Source organism: Musca autumnalis, unplaced genomic scaffold (genome assembly GCF_047663935.1).
Source record: "Musca autumnalis isolate F117 unplaced genomic scaffold, ASM4766393v1 scaffold_1, whole genome shotgun sequence".
Lineage (NCBI taxonomy): Eukaryota > Metazoa > Arthropoda > Insecta > Diptera > Muscidae > Musca > Musca autumnalis.
Window position 1 is genome coordinate 70,200,647 of NW_027411644.1, and position 25,087 is coordinate 70,225,733.

At 38.1% G+C, this 25,087-nt stretch overlaps 1 protein-coding gene across 11 annotated transcripts in view; it reads left to right on the forward strand.

Annotated features, from left to right (window-relative positions):
- The window catches only part of Esyt2 (extended synaptotagmin-like protein 2), a 106,546-nt gene that overhangs the window by 26,967 nt on the left and 54,492 nt on the right, over positions 1–25,087 (forward strand). For 2 of the 11 annotated variants that reach the window (XM_073980310.1, XM_073980326.1), the window contains exons 1-2: positions 19,313–19,523; positions 20,612–20,757. The exons of 4 other annotated variants lie outside the window; for them this stretch is intronic. In XM_073980310.1, the coding sequence (XP_073836411.1) occupies positions 20,753–20,757 (5 nt within the window). In that variant the 5' untranslated portion in view covers positions 19,313–19,523; positions 20,612–20,752. Of the gene's footprint in view, positions 1–19,312; positions 19,605–20,611; positions 20,758–25,087 lie in introns of those variants that run through there. 5 more of the 11 variants (XM_073980379.1, XM_073980347.1, XM_073980300.1 and 2 more) reach the window with 4 other exon arrangements.

Below are 25,087 nucleotides of genomic sequence, written 5' to 3' on the forward strand. Positions count from 1 at the left end.
GAAGTAGTCATTCTCAAAGAAAGGGTTAAGGAAGCACCCATTCTCAAAGAAAGGGTCTTAGGAAGCACCCATTCTCAAAGAAAGGGTCTTTGGAAGCACTCATTCTCAAAGATAAGGTCTTAGGAAGCACTCTTTCTCTAAGAAAATGTCTTAGGAAGCACCCTTTCTCTAAGAAAGGATCTTAGGAAGCACTCCTTTCCTAACAAATGGTCTTAGGAAGCGCCCTTTCTATAACAAAGGGTCTTAGGAAGCACTCTTTCTATAACAAAGGTCTTAAGAAGTCCCTTTTTTCTGAGAAAGGGTCTTAGGAAGCACCCTTTCTCTAACAAAGGGTCTTAAGAAGCCCCGTTTCTCTGAGAAAGGGTCTTAAGAAGCCCCGTTTCTCTGAGAAAGGGTCTTAAGAAGCCCCGTTTCTCTGAGAAAGGGTCTTAGGAAGAACCCTTTCTCTGAGAAAGTGTCTTAGGAAGCACCTTTTCTCTGAGAAAGTGTCTTAGGAAGCACCCTTTCTCTGAAAAACCGTTTTAGGAAGCACCCTTTAACGAAAGGTCTTAGAAAGCATTCTTTCTCTAAAAAATGGTCTTACGGAGCACCCTTTAGGTAAGAAATTGTTTTAGGGAACACCCTTTCTGTAAGAAAGAATCTTAGGAATCATCCTTTCATTAAAAAATGGTCTTAGGAAGCACACATTCTCTAAGAAATAGTCTTAGGAAGCGCCCTTTGTCTATGAAAGGGTCTTTGGAAGCATCATTTTTTCTAAGAAAGGGTCTAAGGAAGCAACCTTGCTCTAAAAGGGGGGTTTTAAGAACTACCATTTCTCTAAGAAAAGGTCTAAGGATGCATCTTTTCTCTAAGAAAGTGGTCTTGGGAATCACATTTTCTCTGTGAAAATATATTGGGAAGCACATTTTCTCTAATAATTGGGTTGGGCTTATAATTGGTCTTAGGTAGCACCATTTTCCTAAAAATAGGTCTTAGGAAACACAATTCCTCACAGAAAAGGATCTTCGAAGCACCCTTTCTTTTAAAAATTATATTTAAAAACATATATAAGAATGGGTCCTCCTTAGAAGCATCCATTCTGTAAGAAGGGGACCTTAGAGTCACCCTTTCTATAGGAGAAGGTATTTAAAGATGGCTTTTAAGGACCTTCTCTTATACGAATTGGTATTTAGAATCACCATTTCATTAAGAAACTGTCCAAAAAACACCAGTTTAGAACAAAGCACTGGTTACATAAATCCTACCTTGACTGTAATTTACACAAGACCGTTGTCTTCTGAAACACTTCACTGCTTCTCCAAGGCCAGTGACTTCGGGCAATGAGAGGAATTTTGTTGAATTTCTTTTTTATTAAAAACTATGGATCATAAAAAAACTTTGAAAGTGATGAGGAGGGAAAGAGAATGACACATTACAACTTATATTCCTATGTGCCCAGATTACCAGGTGAGCAACATGTGAATGTTAATCTTGCCTACCACGTTCTACCACATACATACATACATATGTATATAATATATGTCCGTACGTATGTTAATCTGAATATATAAGCATACCGGAAACGGATGTAAATGAACTTTAAGGTACAGATAAATGTATGTAAATATATGTACATATGTATGATGGATATGAGTTGTTATATCTGTCGGTGTGTTTTAAATATTTAAAGAGGGAGAAATAATAGCCGAAAATTGTTTGTTTTAAGTTTTTATACATTTTATGGGCGTTTTTTGTATAACTTTATCTTTGTTTTTAGTATTTGGGAGGTAACTTTGAGTTGTTATACGTGAGGGATAATGTTAAGGTAGTAAGAGCACTTGGATTGGTACAAAGGGTCTTAAGTTGGCATACTTTAGAATAGGTCACGTCTTTTAGGGTGTGGTTGTGGTAATAGTATATAATTAGAAGACTTGAAGATATTTTTAGGAAAGATTATTATTTATAATAAAAAAAAACTTTTTTAAAGTAGAAATTTTCAAAATCTCCTTTCCCTTTGTTTGGCCAAACAAATACCACCAAAACATTAAAACCACCTTTTCTCAAGAAAGCAAAAAGGGTATTAAGAAGCACCCATTCTATAGGAAGGGATCCTTAGAAGAACCCTTTATATAGGAAAGGATCCTTAGAAGAACCCTTTATATAGGAAGGGATCCTTAGAAGAACCCTTTATATAGGAAAGGATCCTTAGAAGAACCCTTTATATAGGAAAGGGTCATAAGAAGGATCCTTTCTATAGGAAATGGTCCTAAGAAGGATCCTTTCTATAGGAAAGGATCCTAAGAAGCATCCTTAATATAGGAAAGGATCCTAAGAAGCACCCTTTTCATAGGAAATGGTCCTAAGAAGCACACTTTCTATAGGAAAGGGTCTTAAGAAGCACCCTTTATGTGGGAAAGGGTCTTAAGAAGCACCCTCTATGTGGGAAAGGGACTTAAGAAGCACCCTTTACGTGAGAAAGGGTCTTAAGAAGCACACTTTATGTGGGAAAGGGTACTTCTTAAAACCCTTTCCCACATAAAGAGTGTTTCCTAAGACCCTTTCCCTTTAAGTGGGAAAGGGTTGTAAGAAGCACCTTTTCTGTGGGAAAGGGTCTTAAGAAACACCCATTATAAGGGAAAGGGTCTTAAGAAACAATCTTTATGTGGGAAAGGATCTTTAAAAGCACCCCTTATGTGGGAAAGGGTCTTAAGAAGCACCCTTTATGTGGGAAAGGGTTTTAGGAATCATCCTTTAAGTGGGAAAGGATCTTAAAAAGCACCCTTTATGTGGGAAGGGGTCTTAAGAATCATCCTTTAAGTGGGAAAGGATCTTAAGAAGCACCCTTTATGTGGGCAAGGGTCTTAAGAAGCACCCTTTATGTGGGAAAGGGTTTTAAGAAGCACCCTTCATGTGGGAAGGGGTCTTAGAAAGCACCCTTTATGTGGGAAAGGGTCATCAGAAGCGCCCTTTTTGTGGGAAAGGGTCTAAGAAAGCACCCTTATGTAGGAAAGGGTCTTAAGAAGCGCCCTTTTTGTGGGAAAGGGTCTTAAGAAGTAGCATTTCTAAAGGAAAGGGTCTTAAGAAGTTGTCTTTGTATAGAAAACGGTCTTACGATGCCTTTTTGCCATAGGAAAGGGTCTTAAAAAACAGTGTTTCTATATAAAAGGTTCTTAAGAAGCACCCTTTCTTAAGAAGCACCTCCATAGGAAGACTTATTAAGGAGCATCCTTTCAATATAAAAGGGTCGTAAGAAGGGTGCTTCTTATTTTTTCTTTGAGGCAAATGAGGACAAACAATTGATTTCTAATTGAATTGAAATGTTAAATATTGGACAATTTCTTCAACATTTCCTGAAATAAATGTTTCCCCCACTCTTGTATTTTTAATACGAAATGTTGATAATCTTTGTATACAAAGAATTATGTATGTATATGTATCTGTGTGTGAACACGCCGTGTAAGCAATTTAGAAAAAACTTATTTAGAAAACTTATTTAAAGTAATGTAATGGCATATTTTTTTCTTTTTTATTCAAAATAGTCTAGCTTCCATTGATGTTGTTTTAATGTATTATTATTTGTTTTAATGTATTTCTTATTTGTTTGTTTGGGGATATTCTCCGCCGAAGTTATCATTCAATAAACTCTTCGCTATGAATATAATGATGACCAAATAAACAATCTCATTTAGATACTTTCTTTAGCACCCCACATAACTCGAACAACCGTGTCTGCAAACAAGACAGACTTCTCCGCTGTTACGTGTGGTTTCTTAAGAAGGACCTTTCCTATAGGAAATTGTCTTACAAAGCACCCTTTCTACAGGAAATTATCTTATAAAGACCGCCATTTCCTATATTAATGGTCATATAAAGCTCCCTTTTTATAGGAAATGGTATTATGAAGCACCCTTTTTATACGAAATGGTATTATGAAGCACCCTTTCTATAGCAAATGTTCTTATAAAGCACCCTTTCTACACGCAGAAAAATTTATGTTAGAAATATGTTTGGGTCCAAACAAATATATGTTTGCAACATTTTGTAACATATCTCAAATTGATATGTTTGGGTAAAACATATTTTTTATGTTAGAACATTTTTTTCATGGTTGGAGAGAGGATGTTTGTCAACGAGAGTAATAACAGTGCTCTCGCGGCTGTGGAATGCTGTTTTATAATAAAGAGTTGTGTGTATTGTATAATAGAAGACGTAGAAGCGAAGAAGGGCGCTTTGGAGGCATGTATGCGTCAAACTCGTGTGTTTCTTGTTTTGTTGTTGTTAACCAACTTAGGTGGCGAAGAAGAAAAGAAGAAATAATATGAATTATATTTTTTTTCTTTCTTCAGTGTTTTAGTTGCCTTTGTAGAGTCAAGACGGTAAAGTGATTGAATAAATCAGTGTTTTGTGGTTTCTTAAAGAAATTGTGCTTTTTAGTAAATTAAATGCCCAATACATTTTATAATTGAATCAATAAGGTGAATGGAAATATTTTATTGGACAAGGAAGAAATCGCATTTAATATTGGTAATTACATACGTACTTATGTATATTTGAAATATGGCATACCCATATTTATTTATTACATTACATAATCATTTGATTCTAGATGCCGATTCCCCGCTGATGATTTCAACTATGAGGACAATTTGTTTTATTTCACAACTAACGAGAAGCGTTCAACTACGTTTCTATATATTTTTCCTTTTTAAAAGTGTGACTATTTACAAATTATTTCAATCAGTTTTTCATTTATTATGGTGTGTTATGTATTTCTTTGGAATTTTGTATGTACCTATGTGTTTGTTGTTCTTTTGCCTTTGAATAAAAAACCACAACATTTGTGTGTATACCAGTGTTAATCACCACTGGGCTCGCGAGCCGTGTCTGTGTGAACACACACAATCTCAATTGTGGTGAGTTTGAACGTTACTCTCACCACCGACCATCTTCTTTGTTTTAGCAATGAATTAACGCACACCATGTTTATCTAGAGAGGGATAGATAATCTCGTGTGTGTTCCCAACAAAACGCAGCGGTTGAATTTGTTGTTGCTGGTGAACACTGGTGTATACTATAAAGATAGCCAGTGAGTTCTTACTGAGAGCAAGTGAGCACACATTTTAAAGTGTTTTACATTGAATTTTACGCTCCCTTGCTCTCAGTAAGCGCCCACTGGTGCATGTGTTTGTTTTTTTTGTGCCTTTTGGGTTTGTATTTTTTTGCACCCAAACATATAAAATGTTTGCACCCAAACATAAAATTGTTTCCACCCAAACATATCTTTGTTTGCACCCAAACATATATATATTTGCACCCAAACATAAATATCTTTGCACCCAAACATATATATGTTGCACCCAAACATAAATTTGTTTCCACCCAAACATATATTATGTTTGGGACTGTTGCAAACATATATATGTTTGCTGCAAAATATGTTTGGGACATATGTTAGAGAGTCCGTTTTTTTTTTTGCGTGTATGGCAAATGGTTTTATAAAGCACCCTTATTATAAACAAGTAAAAAGTCGTTAAATTCTCCCTCCACCATAAAATAGTCTTAATTAAAATGAAATAATTAGGGTCCTTTCACAATTTTAGGTGAAACAACTTTTCGACAATGGATAGACTCCTATTGCCTCCCAATATTGCTTAAATTACACTGTGAACACAAATGTTGGGGCAGAGATAAAAACCCCAAAGGACAGATGCGCCGTGAGTCGAACTTCCGCGTTATGGCGTGATGAAGTTTTAGCAAGAGACCCTGTAAGCCATCATGAATTAGCATTATATCTTTATTTGTTTTTTTTTTGTAGAGCACTTAAGCAACAGTGAAAAAAAATATAACGCTAATTCTTGATGGCCCACAGGGTCTCTAAAAAAATTTCATCACGCCATAACGCGGAAGTTCGACACACGGCGCATCTGTCCTCCGGGGTTCATAATATACTCACCAAGGCCTTTCTTCCCCAAGAGGATTTTTCCGTGCCCCATATTTTCACTTCCATTTTGTTGCACAGTGTTATCTAATCTAATCTAAAAAAAATGGGTTCAGCTAGGTGAAAGGTACCACCTACGGGGCTATATCAAAGAGTCAACCGATCTTTAATTTTTTTGGCGGAAAAGTTTTCTAGCTGCAGGGAACTTCAAGAGTCAAATTTAGGGTAGTTTCATCAAAACAATGTAGACCCTCAAAAATGGACCTATGTTGACGAATTTTAGTGAAGAAATTTCGTGACCACTGAAAATTCCCGAAAATCGGGAGGTACAGTTATATGGGGGGATATACCAAAACATGGACCTATGTATATTGACGATTATTTTTGAATAGACAAAATTGTAGCTAAAATTCTCAAAATACCGATCATTACAGCTAGTTCTGTTAAAAATTGCAGCGAAAATTCTCAAAATATCGAAAATCGGGAGATTCCGTTATATGGGGGCTATACCAAAACATGGACCTATATTGACGATGTTTCGTTGGAGATGTTTTATGACCACTGAGATTTCAAATGTCAAATTACAGCTATTTCGGTTAAAAACTGTAGCTAAAATTCTCAAAATACCGAAAATCGGGAGGTACCGCTATATGGGGGCTATACCAAAACATGGACCTATGTTGACGATGTTTCGTGGAGATGTTTCATGAGGACTGAAAACCTCAAATGTCAAATTACAGCTAGTTCGGTTAAAAATTGTAACTAAAATGCTCAAAATACAGAAAATCGGGAGGTACCGTTATAATGGGGGCTATACCAAAACATGAACCTATGTTGACGATGTTTGGTGGAGATATTTCATGACCACTGAGAACCTCAAATGTCAACTTGCAGCTAGCTCGGTTAAAAATTGTAGCTAAAATACTCAAAATACCGAAAACCGGGAGGTACCGATATATGGGGGCTATACCAAAACATGGACCTATGCCCATATCCTTTGGAATATAAGTTTGTTGATCACTAGGAACCCTAGGTGTCAAATTATAGCTAATTCGGTCTGCAAATGTGGCGAATAAGGTCAAAATACCTCAAATCCGGAGGTACCGTTACATGGGGGCTATACCAAAGAGTGAACCGATATAGCCCATCTTCGAACTTGACCTGCCTATGGAAAAAAGACCCTCGGGTGCAAAATTTCAGCACTCTATCTCAATTATTGCGGACGCTAGAGTGATTACAACAGACGGACAGACGGACGGACAGACGGACGGACGGACATGGCTAGATCGTCTTAGAATTTTATCCTGATCAAGAATATATATACTTTATAGGGTCGCAAATGATTAGTTCGATGTGTTACAAACGGAATGACAAACTTAATATACCCTCCATACTATGGTGGAGGGTATAAAAATTGTCTTAAAAAGCAGTCTTTCTACTGGAAATTATCTTAAAAAGCACGCTTTCTATAGGAAATTGTCTTATAAAGCACGCTTTCTATAAACAAATGGTCTTATGAAGCACCCTTTCTGTAGGACATTGTCTTATAGAGCACCCTTTATTTAGGAAATTGTATTATGAAGTACCCTTTATTTAGGAAATTGTATTATGAAGCACCAGTTATATAGGAAATGGTATTATGAAGCACCCTTTATATAGGAAATACTATTATGAAGCACCCTTTCTATATCACATGGTCTTATAAAGAACCCTCTCTACGGCAAATGGTCTTATAAAGCACCCTTTCTACAGAAAATTATCTTATAAAGCACGCTTTCTATAGGCAAGGGTCTTACATAACACCCTTTCTATAAAAAAGGGTTTTATGAAGCATTCTTTCTATAGAAAATTGTCTTATAAAGCTCCCATTTTATAAGAAATGGTATTATGAAGCACCCTTTCTATAGCAAATGTTCTTATAACTCACCCTTTCTATACGAAAGGGTCCTATATAGCAGCCTTTCTATAAGAAAGGGTCTCACTCTTTCTATAGGAAATGGTCTCATAATGCACAAATTTTATAGAAAAAGATCATAAAAAATACCGTTTCAAGAGAAAAGGGCTTTATAATGCACTTATGAAGCAACCTTTCTATAGAAAAAGGTCTTATAAAGCATCCTTTCTACATGCAAAGGTATTATAAAGCACACTTTCTATAGGAACGGGTCTCATAATGCACTTTTTCCATAGGAAAATGTTTTATAAAGCAGCTTTTCTATAGGAAAAGGTCTTATAAGGCACTCTTCTTATAGGCAAAGGCCTTAAAAAACACCCTTTCTATCGGAAAATAAATTATAAAGCTTCCTTTCGATAGGGAAATGACTTGTAAATCACCCTTACTATAGGAAAAGGTCATATAAAGCACCCTTTCTATAAGAAAATCTCTTATCAGCCATCCTTTCTATAGCAAATGGTCTTATGAATCACTCTTTCTACAGGAAATGGTCTCATAATACACCATTTTTATAGAAAAAGGTCTTAGAAAATATCCCTTCTATAGGAAAAGGCCTTATGAAGCACCATTTCATTAGAAAGGTGTCTTATGAACCAACCTTTCTATAGGAAATGGTCTTATAAAGTAACCTTTCTATAGGGAAGGGTCTTATTAAACACCCTTTCTTTAGAAAGGATTCTTAAGGAGTACCCTTTCTTTAGGAAAAGGGTCTACAGTTGCACATTTCCTAGAGGAAAGGGTCTTAAAAAGCACCCCTTTCTCTATGCACCCTTTTCTTCTATAGGGAGGAGTTTTGAGAATCAACCTTTCTGTCGAAGGGTCTGTAGAAGCATCCTTTTTTGAGAAGGATCTTTGACACTTTCATATTTCGAGCGGACGATTAATGTTTGGGTATAAATACATTTTTGTTGAAGAAGTTATTGAATAATAACTTCTGCTGACCATATCCGCAAACAAAACACTTGGAAACTGATGAGAGGTTCGAAACTAAAATTGTAACAGCTTTCCCAGTAAAAACGCCAAATGAAAATTTTAAACTTTTGAATGTTCATAAAACTTGAAAGATGATTGAATACAGATTTGTAGAGATGAAATTCGATAATTTGAATTTGTACTTTTGTGGTCGAATTCTGACCTCAAAGCGTAAGACAACAACAAACGCAGCATCCTACACCACATATTGTTGTTCAGAGCCCCGAAAATGGATCGTTCCTGCAATCTAACTGCAACAGTCTCCGCAACAAATTCAGCGAAATTTTAGACTTTATGTAGTGAAGAAACATCATGCTCGCCGTGATCCAGGAAACAAAGATCACGGTTAGCTGTAGCTTACAACGTTACGATGGTTACAACTTTTTCTTGCCTTCCTTATACAAAAGTCTGTCCAGAATAGACCTATCTCGCTTGAGTTTGACTCTAGTGATCCATGATATACGGGTGTAGCAGTAATGTGTAGGACTGCTGAGGTAGAGTTCCTAGGGCACTCATTATGAGCATTGGCATTCCATTCTGGGGGGTGGCCAGAGGGGCGAAGCGCTAGCCGAGCAAATTGATGGTAATAGCAGATTGCCACATCTCGCCAGACATAAACATTGTGACACCCGGACAGATAAATGACGCAACACATAATTTACGTTGGCTCAGATCAACTCCTATCCTATCATCGTCTACGTTAAGAGACCACCACACTTCATAATCTTTGAACACCACACTTTTTTAAACCATGGGAAAGCTGATTGGCAAAAATTCAGACAATTTACCAATCACCCTTTCCGAGAGCTGTCCATTAGGGTTATGATATTTGACAACCTCACATCCCTGTATCATAGCGTGATACGTTTCTACTTTCGATTACATAAAATCTTAATTACAAGGTGATTAGGTGAAAAAACCTCACGCACAACATGATTTTAAAATTTGAATTTATCAGAATTATGGGCAATTTTTGAAGTCTCTGTAGGCAGATACATAATTGAAAATAAACTTTAAAGCCACATGAGATAACCAAACTGGCATAACATTTGTTTCTCACTAATTTTCTTTAATTCTGAGAATCATAAAAATGTCATTAATGCTTTTTTTCAAACATATAAAAAATTTTAACAAAAAACATTCAAAAATGTTTAAATGGTTTGTGCATGTTTTTTTTTAAATATTTGAATGGAATAAACGTTAAGCTAGGGTCACATTAGGCAAATATTTGCTCTAGCGACCGGCAGTGTGCTCCTACCGAGAGCAAATGAGCGTAATTATTTTATGCTCACTTGGTCTCAGTGAACACACACTCCCTGTTGCTGGAGCAAATATTTGCCTAGTGTGACCCTGGCTTTAGTTTAGTTATTAGTAGAAACAGGCCATAAGTTAATTCATTCGTGCAACAGGAAATAATTTTTGAGATTTTTTTTTTCATTTCATATTTGTAAATATTGCAATATTTACAACAGCTGACGATGGTAGTGATGCTACCTTAGTTTTAAGTAAATATTTAAAGCCTATTTTTTGCGATTTTATCTTCCTAAAGATGCAATTCAAAGAATGTCGAAACTATAAACATAATTTATATATTGACCTCGAGCTTGAAAAAATACTTATTTCTATGGAAAAAATATTATTTTATAATATATGTTTTAGTTAGGAAACTTGAAGTCAACAGGCTAGTAGGTGAGCGTATGCAACATTGGAAGATAATTAAGAAAATTGTGAGCAACAGTTAAATCACTCCCGAATCGGGGAAAGGAGGTTGATAGAACGGCTATTACACACTTTCAATGACGTAACAGTGACAGATCCGAAAACCTGCAATTTATATAGCACCCCGAAAGTGATGCGGCAAAGAGGAGTGTGCCATGCCGTACAAGAGCCCTCTCAGCCGAGGAGGTACTAATGCAATTTACGATTAGCTAGCGAACAGACCAAAGATATATTCTACGAGCGCTTAGAAGAAACATATGACCGTTGTCCTGCCCATGACATTAAAATTGTTCTAGGCGATTTTAATGCCAAAATTGGAAAGGAGAATATCTTTGGACAAACAGTCGGAAAATTCAGTCTACATAGTGAAACATCAGACAATGTAATGAGGCTGATAGACTTCGCAGCGGCAAAAAACATGGTAGTTAGCAGTACCAGATTTAAGCATCTCGATATTCATAAGGGCACTTGGCTGTCTCCAGACCAACAATAAATCAAATTGATCACGTTGTGATAGATGGAAGACATTCATCGAGCGTGTTGGATGTACGATCGTTCCGAGGAGCAAACATAGATTCGGACCATTACCTTGTTGCAGCAAAGGTACGTACCCGTCTAAACGTTGCAAATAAAGCACGGACACACACAACACGAAAGTTGGACATCGCACAGTGTGTCCAAATTCAATATTTTGTGCCAAAAATGCAAAAAACAAATTGTCGAAAATTCCCAAAAATGGTATATGAAGGGATAGAAAACCTGCTAGATAAGAGAGAAAAACAAAAATTTCGTTGGTTGTACCGTTATAATGGAAGTAACGGTACCTATAACATGATCTTATTTTCGTTAAAACAAATACCAAAAATCGCAAGGAAATTCGTCGATTTTGTGAGGAGCATATTGTCACGAGTTATTGGAATTTTTTAATGGTTCTTTTTGCTATCTGATAATACGAAACCTGTCGTATTTTACTGTGCTTAGAAGTAAATGTATGTGCGTTCCTGTTCTGTATAATAACCTTATTTGTTTTGAGCATTTTTACGTGTATATTTTTAATAAGTTCTTTTTTAATGGGATATAACTAAAAAGTTCCACGGGGTTCCACTGTTGTAATGGTACCCAAATTTAGAGGAGCTCTCGAACTATCAATTTTTCAATAGAGAAATAGCGACCAAGTGCGATGCCGGAAAATAGGACCTTTTTAACGTTACCACCCGATCTTACGTGTTTTGCGGATTTTACCTAAAATAATCAACCGATCTAGCTAAAAAATTTAAATATAACGTTTTCTACGAGTAAACTATCTCCTTACTAAAAATTGTATATAAAGGTCCACGTTTTGGAGTAGCCCCCATATAAGGGTACCTCCAGATTTCAGGTATTTTAGGGGTTTTAAATACATTTTCGGAACGAAGTTGCTACAATTTTGCATTTATGGTCCCTAGTGGTCAATAAACTTGCACACACAATATTGTGGGCATAGGTCCACTTTATGATAGAACTCTCATATAACGGTACCCCTGATTTTTGGTATTTTGGAGTTCAAAGATACATTGTCCGACCAAATTATATATTGTTTAATATTTGCAAATATAATTTGCTAATATTTAACAAAATGAAATAACGAAAATAGTTTCACTGTCACAGCCTGTCATTCTTTTATTTATGGCAACAATGACGTTGCCATTCATTGATAATGGCCCTTAGTTGGTGATACTGACGATCAGCTGCGGTATGTGAATCAGCTGTCGTTAACATAGTCCCACACTTTTGAATAGCACCCATAACAAAAAAAAAAACATAATTTAAACACCGAAATATTACCATTTTTACGCTAAGTAAATATTCCTCCATGAATTTAATTAGTTAAATTTTTGTTATAGTATGCATATTAATTGATTTATTTTATGTTGTTAAAACACAAGTCTGTATTTGAGAATATAGCGTTTTATGTTTCCATAACATCAAAACGTGTTTTAAATAACTCTAAGAAATTATCAATTCGTATTTAAATGTATCTATATTACACAAACTCTAAAATTTCGGAAAACCTTTTTTTATTCATAAAATTCTATAGAAGACGTTGACCGAATGGCTTGTAACCACACGGGATAAAAGATCCATGTTTGATAAACATCTCCTCCAAATTTCATAGCTCTATCTTTATCCGTTTAGAAAATATAGATTTTTGACACAAAAAACCCATTTTGGACACACTGTGCATCGCTAAGCTGCAAACACAACAGATAGCCACAGCATATTCCACTCAACTGACCCAATTGCTTAATGAAAGCGCTTCTCGTCCCGATAACATATCAGCACAATGGCAAAATATTGCCCACTCCATGCAAACAGTCGCAAAATCAGTACTTGGATACCAGAGACCTCCACCAAAGAATCCATGGTATGTCCAGGAGTGCCGTGCTGCTACCGAAAAAAAAAAATGCGGCATATAGAGCAACTTTACAATCAGTAGCAACGCGTAGCGCACGAGAGAGGTATCGGGAGAAAAGGAGAGAGGAGAAACGTCTTTTCCACAGGAAAAAGAGAGAGAGAGATGGAAAAGAGGGAGTGTGAACAAATATCTCTACAGGAGACAGAACGAAGTCCGAAAATTCTACCAAAGAGTGAAGCATCAAACTGAAGGCTTTGGTACAGGCATATCCTCCTGTAGAGACCAACAAGGTAATTTGGTAACTGATACAGATAGTGTGCTCAGGATATGGAAAGAACATTTTTCCAAACTGTTGGTATCCGATAGCAGTGAAGATGGCGAAGATATCACAGATCCAATCCCAGAAGATGGTATTATATGTATACCGCCCAGCCAGGATGAGGTAAGGACAGCAATAAACCGGCTGAAGAATAATAAGGCGGCAGGAGCAGATGGCCTACCAGCCGAGCTGTTCAAAACCGGAAGCAACACGCTGATAAGGTGTATGCATCAGCTAGTTAGCACCATCTGGCAGGAAGAACGCGTACCCGACGATTGGAACGTGAGCATCCTATTTCCAGTCCACAAGAAGGGTGATAAGACTGTGTGCTCCAATTACAGGGACATACTGTGTGAGAGACTAAAGCCTATGGTCAATGAAATTATTGGACCCTATCAGTGCGGCTTTAGACCTGGCAAATCCACCATTGACCAGATATTTACCTTGAGACAAATCCTGGAAAAGACCCAAGAAATGCAGATCGGCACCTTCCATCTTTTCGTCAATTATAGAGCAGCATTCGACAGCCCTATACGTTCAAAGGTGTTCCAAGCCATGTCTGATTTTGGTATTCCTGCAAAGCTCATTCGGCTTTGTAGAATGACGTTAACTGAGACGAGATCCTCAGTTAAAATAGGAAAGAACTTTTCCGAAGAGTTTATTACCAAAAGAGGTTTCAGACAAGGAGACGGCCTGTCGTGTGATCTATTCAACATCCTGATGGAAAAAGTCATACGAGACGCGAAGGTCAAAAGAAATGGAACGATATACACGAACAGCCATATGTTACTGGCTTATGCCGACGACATTGACATCATGGGTCAATCGGTAAAGGAAGTAACTGACACCTTTGCAAAAGTCGAAAGAGAATCTGCTAAAGTTGGTCTGGCAGTAAACGGCGAAAAAACCAAGTTGATGGTATCGACGCGTAATATGTCCACTAACCCCGCACCATCTGTGAGTGTTGGTACCTACAATTTTGAGGTAGTAAAGGACTTCTTCTACCTCGGCACAGCCATAAACACAACAAATAACATCAGTTGTGAAATACGAAGAAGAATAGTGTTGGCTAACAGATGCTACTTTGGGCTGAGTAAGCAGTTTAGGAATAAAGCCACCTCTCGTCAAACAAAAGTAACACTTTACAAAACACTGATACTACCCGTGCTAATGTATGGTTCCGAAGCATGGGTACTTGCTCAAGCAGATAAGGCAGTGCTTGGTGTGTTCGAGAGAAAAATTCTTCGAAAAATCTACGGGCCAATCTGTGTTGACTGCGAATATCGGCGTCGTATGAACAACGAGCTGTATCAACTATACAATGACATCAATGTAGTTGAACGAATTGAGATACAACGATTGCGATGGCTAGGCCATGTTATAAGAATGAGTGATGATGAACCCGCTAAAAAGGCGTATAGATACGGGCCGCATGGAGGTTCTCGCAGATCTGGAAGGCCAAAGCTTCGTTGGATTGAACAAGTCAAACGAGATATCAGAAAGCTACATATCCCAGATTGGGAAAATACGGCAGCAAACAGAGAGGATTGGAGATTTTTTTCTTAGTTCGGCTTATGGAACAAATGTTCTGTAAAAGGCCAGCTAAGTAAGTAAGCGTTGAGCCTACCCGGAATCTCAATTGTAATGCTTAAGCAACTGGGTGAACCCGCAAATGAGTATTTACAAGTGCCCTCAATTTGTCATTAGCCACCAATGTTGTACTAGAAGCTTACAAAGTTGGCAGCGTGGTCCCGCTACAGAAGCCATGCAAGGATGCTAGCAGAGAAGAATCGTAAAGGTCGATTTCCCTCCTGTCGCTAGTAGCGAATATCCTAGAGACTAAGCAGAACAGGCCGTACAACCGAATTTTCATGGTGGTTCATGACCTATTGAAGACCCTTGATACCGTCAAACATCCCAAGTTGTTCTAGAATACAGAAAATACTTCCATCCAGCCCTATTTGAAACGTTGGATAATCAACTACATGTGAGGACGCCTGTCGGTTGTGGAATTCAGAAATAACGAGGTGATATATCTGCAAGGTGGGGAGATATACCCTAACTGGTTACACGCCACCTTTCTGATATTTCACAACCCCCAGACGGCATAGAGATAGTAATGTATGAGGATGATTTTACGTTATTGACGTCGGGTTCTATCGTCGGTGACATATGTGGTAGGTTAAGTGGCCTGGCCTAGTGCGGTTCCTTCAACTGAGGAATATGATAATATCCGCTGCTGTTCACCACTTGGACGGCTGAAATAAGGCTCCCACTGAAGACATTAGTCGATGCCGTCCTGATTCTGACCACAATCTACCCCAAAATATTGGGTATAACGTTCAGTAGCATGTTTAAGTCGTCAGCGCAAGCCACAGCTATTTTCAGAAGTAGGAACAAGATCCTTAAATCGCTGGCCAGCAGCACACACCCGGCCCCATACATCGCAGCAGAAGAACGGCAGCTATCAAGGCAAACACGAGTGATTTTAGCCCAATTAAGATCCGGACGATACATCCGCCTCAATTCATATTGGGCCCACCACAAGACACGCTGCATTTGTTTAGCCGCCCAGCTAACTCCACTAACCTGCTTACTGACTATATATGGACCCAGCCAGTCCAGATTACAAAATGTTTGAGTGTAGGTACAGAAAAACCAGAACCGAATAACTAAAATAATACTCGATCGAACACATTTGTGTTGTTTCAAAAACAACAACAAATTCACTTCATGGACTAAGGGGGTGAGGCAGCAACTTAAGATCGGAGATGGGACAGTTGTAACTGTCCAAAATCCAAGAATATTTAGAATAACCTTCGATAGCCTACTGACATTCTCCAAAAAACGGAACAAGGTGATTGAAGCCATCTCGGTTACTACGTGGGATTACGACTAGTAGATTATTTTGGCTACCTATATAGCATTCACCCGATCAGTCATTAATTACTCTATTATAGGTTTTCTTCATAAGTGATAAGCCTGCTACCAAGGCAAACACCAGTGAGTTTAGCCCAGTTAAGATCTGAACGATACAGCCGCCTCAATTCATACTGGGCCCAAATTGATTACACGATAATCACAAAACACGCTGCATTTGTTTAGCTACCCAGCTAACCCCACTAACCTGTCTCCTGACTCTTTAGGGACGAAACCTGTTCTGTAGGCCTATTCTGTAACTTTTAATGATTGAAAAGTTGTTAAAATTTCTTTTGTTTTTGTAACAACTACAAAACAAAAAAATGAAATTGTTGTAAAATAAACAATGAGTAAAGTTGTTAAAAAGTTACAGAATAGGCCTACAGGTTGCAGAATTTTTGAGTCTGTATTCTGTATTCTAAAGTCCAAAAGCGGAACAAGGAGCTTGAAGCCATCTCAGTTACTGCGTGGGATTATTTTGACTACTTATAAATAGACAGCGGAATCCTATGTAAATGCATATATGGTTAGGATGGTCGTAGAGAAAATCTGATTAGACAGAAACTCGTTTTATCACAAAATAAAACGAATTAGGGTCTACCTCTTCGTATAGCTCCCATAGAACGTACCTCCCGATTTTCGGTATTTTGAAATTTGTAGCCTCAATATCCCACCAAAATGACCGAAATTTGGTATTTAGTCTTAGTTGGGAGTACAAAACTTTCCACCTGAAATTTCTCGGTATAAGTTCACGTCTTCATATAGCTCCCATAGAACGGCACCTCCAGATTTCTGGTATTTTGAAGGTTGTGGCCTCAACATCACACTTAAATGGCTGACATTTTGTATAAAGTCTTCGTTGGGAGTATAACTTTCCACCTGAAATTTGTCGGTATAGGTCCACGTCTTCATATAGCCCCCATAGAACGGTACCTCCAGATTTCTGGTATTTTGAAGGTTGTGGCCTCAATATTCCTCCGAAATGGCTGAAATTTGGTATTAAGTCTTCCTGAAATTTCTCGATATAGGTCCACGTCTTCATATAGCCCCCATAGAACGGTACCTCCGGATTTCAGGTATTTTGAAGGTTGTGGCCTCAACCTCACACTTAAATGGCTGACATTTTGTATAAAGTCTTCGTTGGGAGTATAACTTTCCACCTGAAATTTGTCGGTATAGGTCCACGTCTTCATATAGCCCCCATAGAACGGTACATCCAGATTTCTGGTATTTTGAAGGTTGTGGCCTCAATATCCCTCCGAAATGGCTGAAATTTGGTATTAAGACTTCCATGGAGGTATTAAACTTCTCACTTGAAATTTGTCGGTAAAGGTTGACGTCTTCATATATCCCCCATAGAACGGTACCTCCGGATTTCTGGTATTTTGAATGTTTTGGTCTCAATATCCCTCCGAAATGGGTGAAATTTGGTATTAAGTCTTCCTTGGTGGTATACAACTTTTCACCTGAAATTTGTCGGTATAGGTCCACGTCTTCATATAGCCCCCATAGTACGGTACCTCCCGATTTCCGGTATTTTGAAGGTTGTGGCTTCAATATCAAGCCAAAATGCCTGAAATTTGGTATTAAGTCTTCCTTGGGGGGTATAAAACTTTCCACCTGAAATTTTGCGGTATGTCCACGTCTTCATATAACCCCCATAGTACGGTACCTCCCGATTTCCGGTATTTTGAAGGTTGTGGCCTCTATATCCCTCCGAAATGGGTGAAAGTTGGTATTAAGTCTTACTTGGGGGTATACAACTTTTCACCTGAAATTTGTCGGTTTAGGTTCAGGCTTTCATGTAGCCCCCATTGAACGATACCTCCCGATTTTCGGTATTTTGAAGGTTGAGGCTGTGGTTATACATTTCTCAATTTTATTAACTTGTCTGAAAAGAATTTGAAACAGAAAAATTGTAAATACAAACATTTTTGCATCAATTATTGAAATATTTGTTGCATAAGAAAGTATGTTAAATGCATAAATTTTGCATATGCAAAAATTTATGCACTTTGCATAATTTTGCATATGTCATAGTTTCGATTGCAATTTAATCAGAAGGCAAAAATATGCCCTGTCCCAAAATTTTACATGAATCGGACCAAAAATAGGGGTTGCATAAAATTCCGCTGTCTGCTTATAAAGCTGTTAGCCGATCAGTCATTAATTACGCTGCGCTCGTATAGGCTTCCTTCATAAACATTACCCAATGGAGAGGGTTGAAAACAACACAAAATAATGCCCTCCGCACCAGGAGGTAAGGATATTGCCAGTACGGTAACATAATATGTTTTTCACTCCACAGTTCCTGCTGGCATGTCATCTGCGCACGCATCTCAACCATATTGTGATTCAGAATCCATTCCCTTTACACATTCGAAAGGGGTCAACGCTTCTCAACACCTACCAGGCTATAATAATTGCAGTCGTTGAATACATCTGCTCTCAATGCAGACAAGGACCAAACTACACAAACCATTTATTAATATGCTCATCTCAACCCACAGAACTCCACCCATAGATCTATGGTTACGGCCGGTTGAAGTGGCAAATTTTATATAGCTCCCAACTTAATCCCAATCAAAACAATCCCAACAAATCATTTCATCCTAACACTCACTTCCACACACATAACATCCCAGCTAACATATTTTTCAGAGTTCTTTCCCAATTCGGCCCGAATCTCTGCACATGTTACCAAATTATTTTTGAATTCGGTACAAAATTGTATCGACGTGTCCAACGAAATTGGAAAGTTTTGTAGAAAAATCAGTAAATTTTCTAATCAAACGTCACAAAACCTCGAGAAAAATCTGATATCAAAACCCCTTGGCAAAAATTGTTAGCTGGGACTCAACACATCCACCATCCACAGAACACTGGCACACGTACTCCACAGGTGCCCATTTTGATGTGGCAATTTTTTGTGCTACATAACTCAGCCATGATGTAAAGTTTCCAAATTAACATTCCTCATACTTAACATAATTATGTTAAGAACATCTTTGCAGACTGTTAACTGAAAGCTTCAAAACTTAACAGTAAATTATTTCCACACACAGAGTATCCAAGAGATTTATTTTCTTTTTCAAAACAAAAAAAGCTTCTTTTGTTTTTAAGCGGTCGGTCTATGGGTCTGCATTGTAAGCACATAAATAAAAATAGTGTTGTTGTTTTTCTTGAACAATAACAAAACAGCTGTTCGGCGCTCAATCTTTGAGATACATCATCGCCCATCGACATCTCTTGCCTCAAGTTTCGCCAAACAAACAGAATTTCTTGAATGTTGTTTTGTTTAGTTGCTGCGGGAGCGTATTCCGAGTCGGTTGGTATTTTGGGTTTCGAAAAAATCCAAATTTTTTAAAAGAATTAAATTTTTCTTTTGTTGTTGTACGTGTTTGTTAAGGTAAATTTCGTTGGTGTTGTTTTCAGTTTTATTGGATTAAAGAATCCAAAAACAATCCGGTTTTCGTTTCGTTTTCTTCCTACAAAACGGGCATGTGGTCGGTCGTTTAGTGTTGCTCGCTCAAGCCAAGATGGGAGGGGTAGTAGTGATGATGAGTCAGACTGGAAAAAATTGTTACTAAATAGAAAAAATTTTGTGGTTTACAATATGTTAAAAATATCAAAATGAAATGAAATAAATTCTAAAAAATTGAATTAAGAAGAAATTTAATTTTTTTTCTTTTCCAATAAAGAAAAAGTGTGTCAAGTTTTTGACGACGTAAGCGAGCTCATAGTGTGGAAAACGTAATTGTGTGCAGGCGTAAAGTATTTTTGAAAATGAGAACATGGAACAGAAATTTGTTTTATATGTAGTCGGTTGATAATAGATAGCACAAAAAATACTGAATTTTTGTTCCTTTGCAAAGTAAACTGCCGACTTAATGCTTTTACAAAACGTCCTTGAAGCATTTTTCCTTATATGGACGTTCCTATAAATGCGGTTTAATTGTATTCGATAGTTTGACTTAAAAAGCGGGTTATTTATATCTTGGAAAATATAAATACACTAACTCAAAATCTCAAAATTCAAAGCTCGCTTTGGCATCGAAATATATGCCTAAAACGCAGGTCTTAACGAATTATTTTTATAAGCGATAAATCGTTATAAGTCCAGCAGTATAAGCATATGAATGAAAGTGTTTTCAATAAGTTGGAAAATTGTAAAATTAAAAGTTGTTTGCAAACACCGGCGTTTCTATAAAAAACCTCATTGTCATAAAATTTTAAATTGTGTGTTTTCAGAATTTTGCAATTTATGCCCAATCAACCCCCTTTCCTCTTGGCTGACAAAAATAAACGTGCATTTTCACAATTCGTCCTTCAAAAAATTTGGTCATCAAACTCATTTCCAAACGCGTAACAGTCAAAAATAATTTCTTCTATTTTCAATACTCGATTTTCTTTTAGCCATACAAATATTGCATGCGTTTCGAAAACCAAACAAAAATTAAAATAAATTGAAATAAATCTGAAAAGCTACATACCTGCACCCCCACACCATCGCCAGTATTTCTGCAGACAAAAGTGTAAACAAGAAATCTACACATCATGAGGTGAGACATACATTTACATATAAACTTTTTTATTAATTTTTATTTTATTGGTTCTTTTTGCATTTAAGCAAACACAAATTACAACTCATAATCATTATTGTACATACACACACGCTCACATTCGTATATAGATAAATCCCATTTTTATTTGCCTAATATAAAATAATTGGGTGACGTAGGGGATGGGATGAATGATACCAAGCAACGGTCTTGACCGGCTTTAACATGGCAAAGCCCAGGATTTATCTTGGTCCCTCTTTCATCTCAAGTGGACACTGACCTCCCCGTGGTGTCACCTGGGGAACTGCCTTTAACACCCGTTAAAGGTAGTGAGCTAACATGTGCCGCGCGTTCACCCATAAGAACGTTAAAAACTTGGGTTTGGGCTTCGGGTTAGTAACCCTCCCCTAGAAAAAACATCCTACTATGAAAAAACGAAAGAAAAGAAAAACAAACCCCTTTAAAGTTGACGAACCCCGCAAACGTTTTAAGGACCATGATCTGCGAATCTGCACCTGGAATGTTCGCACTCTTTATAGAGAAGGTGCAGTCTTCGCATTGGCAGACGTACTTGAAAAGTACAAGGCCGATATTACTGCCATACAGGAAATACGATGGATTGGGAAAGGCGTCACAACAACACCTAAAGGTGACGCACTGTATTATAGCTGCCATGACGTAAAGCATGAGTTTGGTTGTGGATTCGTAGTTAGTCGGAGACTAAAACATCTGGTATCCAGCTTCACCCCAGTGAATGAAAGACTTGCTGCAATTCGAATAAAAGCTAAATTCTTCAACATCAGCTTTATTTGCGCTCATGCTCCTACTGAAGAAAAGGACGAACAGGCCAAAGATATATTTTACGAGCGCTTAGAAGAAACATATGACCGTTGCCCTGCCCTTGACATTAAAATCATTCTAGGCGATTTTAATGCCAAAATTGGAACGGAGAATATCTTTGGCCCAACAGTCGGGAAATTCAGTCTCCACAGTGAAACATCTGACAATGGTATGAGGCTGATAGACTTTGCAGCTGCAAAAAACATGGTAGTTAGCAGTACCAGATCTAATCATCTCGATATTCATAAGGGCACCTGGCTGTCTCCAGATCAAAGAACAAGTAATCAAATTGATCATGTTGTAATAGATGGAAGACATTCATCCAGCGTGTTGGATGTACGATCGTTCCGAGGCGCAAACGTTGATTCGGACCACTACCTTGTTGCAGCAAAGGTACGTACCCGTCTAAACGTTGCAAATAAAGCACGAACAGACACAACGCGGAAGTTGGACATCGATAGACTGCAAACACAACAGATAGCCACAGCATATTCCACTCAACTAGCCCAATTGCTTAACGCGAGCACTCCTTGTCCCGATAACATAACAACACAATGGCAAAATATTGCCCACTCCATGCAAACAGCCGCAAAATCCATACTTGGATTCCAGAGACCTCCACAAAGGAATTCATGGTATGACCAGGAGTGTCGTGTTGCTACCGAAGAGAAAAATGCGGCATATAGAGCTACTTTACAATCAGTAGCAACGCGTAGCGCACGAGAGAGATATCGGGAGAAAAGGAGAGAAGAGAAACGTCTTTTCCGCCAGAAAAAGAGAGAAATGGCAAAGCGGGAGTGTGAAAAAATCGAGATGTACAGGAGCCAGAATGAAGTCCGAAAATTCTACCAAAGAGTTAAACATCAAACAGATGGCTTTGGTACAGGCACATCCTCCTGTAGAGACCAGCAAGGTAATCTGGTAACAGATACAGATAGCGTGCTCAGGTTATGGAAGGAACATTTCTCCAATCTGCTGGTATCCAATAGTAGCGAAGACGATGATACCACAGATCCAATCCCAGAAGATGGTATAGAATGTATACCGCCCGGCCAAGATGAGATAAAAACAGCAATCAACCGGCTGAAGAATAATAAAGCAGCAGGAGCCGATGGCTTACCAGCCGAGCTGTTTAAAACCGGAGGCGACGCGCTGATAAGGTGTGTGCATCAGCTAGTTAGCACCATCTGGCAGGAAGAACGCGTACCCGATGATTGGAACCTGAGCATCCTATGTCCCGTCCACAAGAAAGGAGATAAGACTGTATGCTCCAACTATAGGGGCATAAGTCTTCTCCCTATTGCCTATAAGATAGTGTTAGGGATATTGTGCTAACGACTAAAGCCAATGGTCAACGAAATAATTGGACCATACCAATGTGGCTTTAGACCTGGCAAGTCCACCATTGACCAGATATTTACCCTGCGGCAAATCCTAGAGAAGACCCAAGAGATGCAGATCGACACATTTCACCTTTTTGTCGATTATAAATCAGCATTCGACAGTCCCCTCCGATCAAAGGTATTCCACGCAATGTCTGAATTTGGTATCCCCGCAAAGCTCATCCGGCTTTGTAAGATGACTTTAACTGATACTAGGTCCTCAGTTAAAATTGGAAAGAACCTCTCCGAAGAATTTTGTACCAAAAGAGGTTTCAGACAAGGAGACAGCCTTTCGTCTGACCTATTCAACATTTTGCTGGAAAAGGTAATACGAGATGCAAATGTCAAAAGAAATGGCACAATTTACACCAATAGCCACATGTTACTTGCCTATGCTGATGACATAGACGTCATGGGACGATCAGTAAAGGAAGTAACTGATACCTTTAGGAAGGTCGAAGCAGAATCTGCGAAAGTGGCCATAGAGCTCGGACCAACTGTGGAAGTTGGTACCTACAATTTTGAGGTAGTTAAAGACTTCGTCTACCTCGGCACTGCCATAAACCCAACAAACAACATCGGTTGTGAAATAAGAAGAAGAATTGTATTGGCCAACAGATGCTACTATGGTCTAAGTAAGCAATTTAAAAACAAAGCCACATCTCGTCAAATAACATAATACTATACAAAACGCTGATACTACCCGTGCTAATGTATGGCTCTGAAGCATGGGTACTTGCGCAAGCAGATAAGGCAGTGCTTGGTGTGTTTGAGAGGAAAACTCTTCGAAAGATCTACGGGCCGATTTGCGTTGACGGTGAATATCGACGTCGTATGAACCACGAGCTATATAAGCTATACAAAGACATGAATATAGTTAAACGTATCGAGATGCAACGATTGCGTTGGCTAGGCCATATCATGAGAACGAGCGATGATGAACCCGCTGAAAAGGCGTATGAATACATGCCACATGGCGGTGCACGCAGAATCGGCAGGCCTAAGCTTCGATGGAGCATACAAGTGGATGAAGAAATGAAAAGGCGCGGTATTCCAAAAAGTCAAGCGAAAAACAGAGAGGAATGGAGATCTTTTCTTAGTTCGGTCTATGGAACAAATGTTCTGTAATGGGCCAACTAAGTAAGTAAGTAATATAAAGTATTCCGCCACCATTGACCGTGAACATTTTTCAAATTCAAGTTCAAAAAAAGAAACAAACAAAAAATCCTTAATTACACGCTAACACGTCTTAAGATTGAATGTATCGCTAACAATGAGCGCCATTGCTCCCTAAATCGCATACCGGCTGATATGAATGTGACACGGAAAATACGAATATGTACATACAGACTGTTTTACGTAGAACGTGATTTTTATGTCCTCAGCCTTATGGCTAATTGGAGAATATATAGTACTTTGATTCGGTCAATTCGGCCTCATCGAATAATGTGGGGTCCAACATAGGTTGCGACCAAATCATTTTTTCTGCCTGCCTGCTTGTATCCCAGGCTGAAAAGTAATAATAAGTAATATTCTTTTCAAAATTAGGACCAATTTTGTGAATTATTACATCGCAAAAGTCTAAAAGTTATCAAAAACAAGTAAAAAAGTGGGCTTTGCCCACAGATATATACCCTCAGCCAATGTGAAGCGAAACTTGTCCGATCGAATGTATTTAAGGCCTCTTCAGAATTTTGTGGCCCTTTTAGGACATTTAAACTTGCCGCAAAAATGTGGATTAGGAATTAACTGCACTAAGACACAAATGTTGAACTTTTCTAGGGCAGGTACCCTTAGGGAGGACCGATAGAGCCATTTTAAAAGTTAAACTAAATTTTAAAAAATATTCCAAATATCCAAAGTTTGGACCAAATTGGTTGCCTCATTCAAATGATATCATCCTAGCATTTTAGTGAATTTTTTTAAATATTGGGGAGAAGTACCGAAAGTTGTCGACCGGTATTGCCCATGAAACTAACTGGATATAATATGACGAAGACCAAATGTTGGACCAAATCGGTTGAACAGTTCGACCGCCACATATGGTGCCATAGGGGTTTTGAACACCTTTCGGGCTGTTTCCCAAGAAAACTGTTAACGTCGTAATG